The sequence below is a fragment of the Capsicum annuum genome, unplaced genomic scaffold (assembly GCF_002878395.1).
Source record: "Capsicum annuum cultivar UCD-10X-F1 unplaced genomic scaffold, UCD10Xv1.1 ctg11102, whole genome shotgun sequence".
Lineage (NCBI taxonomy): Eukaryota > Viridiplantae > Streptophyta > Magnoliopsida > Solanales > Solanaceae > Capsicum > Capsicum annuum.
Window position 1 is genome coordinate 1 of NW_025816137.1, and position 829 is coordinate 829.

Consider the following 829-nt stretch of genomic DNA (forward strand, 5'->3'; position numbering starts at 1 on the left):
ATTGAATTTTCTTACAATAATAATTTTCATACTAGCATTGGAATGGGTCCATTTGAGGCTTCATATGAAAGGCGATGTAGATTACCCATAGGTTGGTTTGAAGTGGGTAAAGCCGCAGTGAGTGGACCTGATACTGTGTTTAAGCCTATGGAGAAAGTTAAGCTAATTTGGGAAAGGTTAAAGACAGCCCAAAGTCGTCAGAATTTATATGCAAATGTGAGAAGAAGAGATCTTTAGTTTGAGGTTAACAATCTGGTGTAATTGAAGTTTTCACCCATGAAAGGGGTGAAAATATTTGGTAAGAAAGGGAATCTTAGTCCCTGATACATTGGCCTTATAGAGTTTTGAATCGTGTTGGGCAAGTAGCTTACGAGATTGAATTGCCTGCCGATTTGTCACCTGTCCATCCTATCTTTCACGTTTTTATGGTCAAGAAGAACATTGGAGATTCTGTTGTTGTTTATCCATTAGAAAGTTTCGATATTCAGGATAACCTTTCGTACGATGAAGTTCTGGTTGAAATCCTAGGTTATCAAGTTCGTAGACTAAGAAATAAGGAAATTTCATTGGTCAAAGTTCTGTGGCGAAAGCAATCAGCCAAGGGTGCTACTTGGGAAACAGAAGCAGATATGCAAACCAGATACTCTCATCTCTTCTCCACGAGTTTAAATTAAGCCAAAGGTACTATTCTTCCCTAATCTAGTTTCCTTCTAATCCAGTGCATTCAGTTATATGATTATTCTCTCTATGATTTATTCATTTTGTGAAGTAATCGAAAGTTTAGAATGAAGTAAGCCCTTTTAGTGAGTCGTTCCAACTATACATCCTC

At 37.4% G+C, this 829-nt stretch overlaps 1 protein-coding gene across 1 annotated transcript; it reads left to right on the top strand.

The window, feature by feature from the left end:
* Nucleotides 1–42: 42 nt before the first annotated feature.
* Nucleotides 43–536, top strand: LOC124890062 (the record flags this gene model as incomplete). Its single annotated transcript, XM_047401943.1, has 2 exons — nt 43–176; nt 341–536. Coding segments are annotated over exons 1-2 (330 nt in total), but the record flags the coding sequence as incomplete, so codon positions are not given.
* Nucleotides 537–829: the final 293 nt, after the last annotated feature.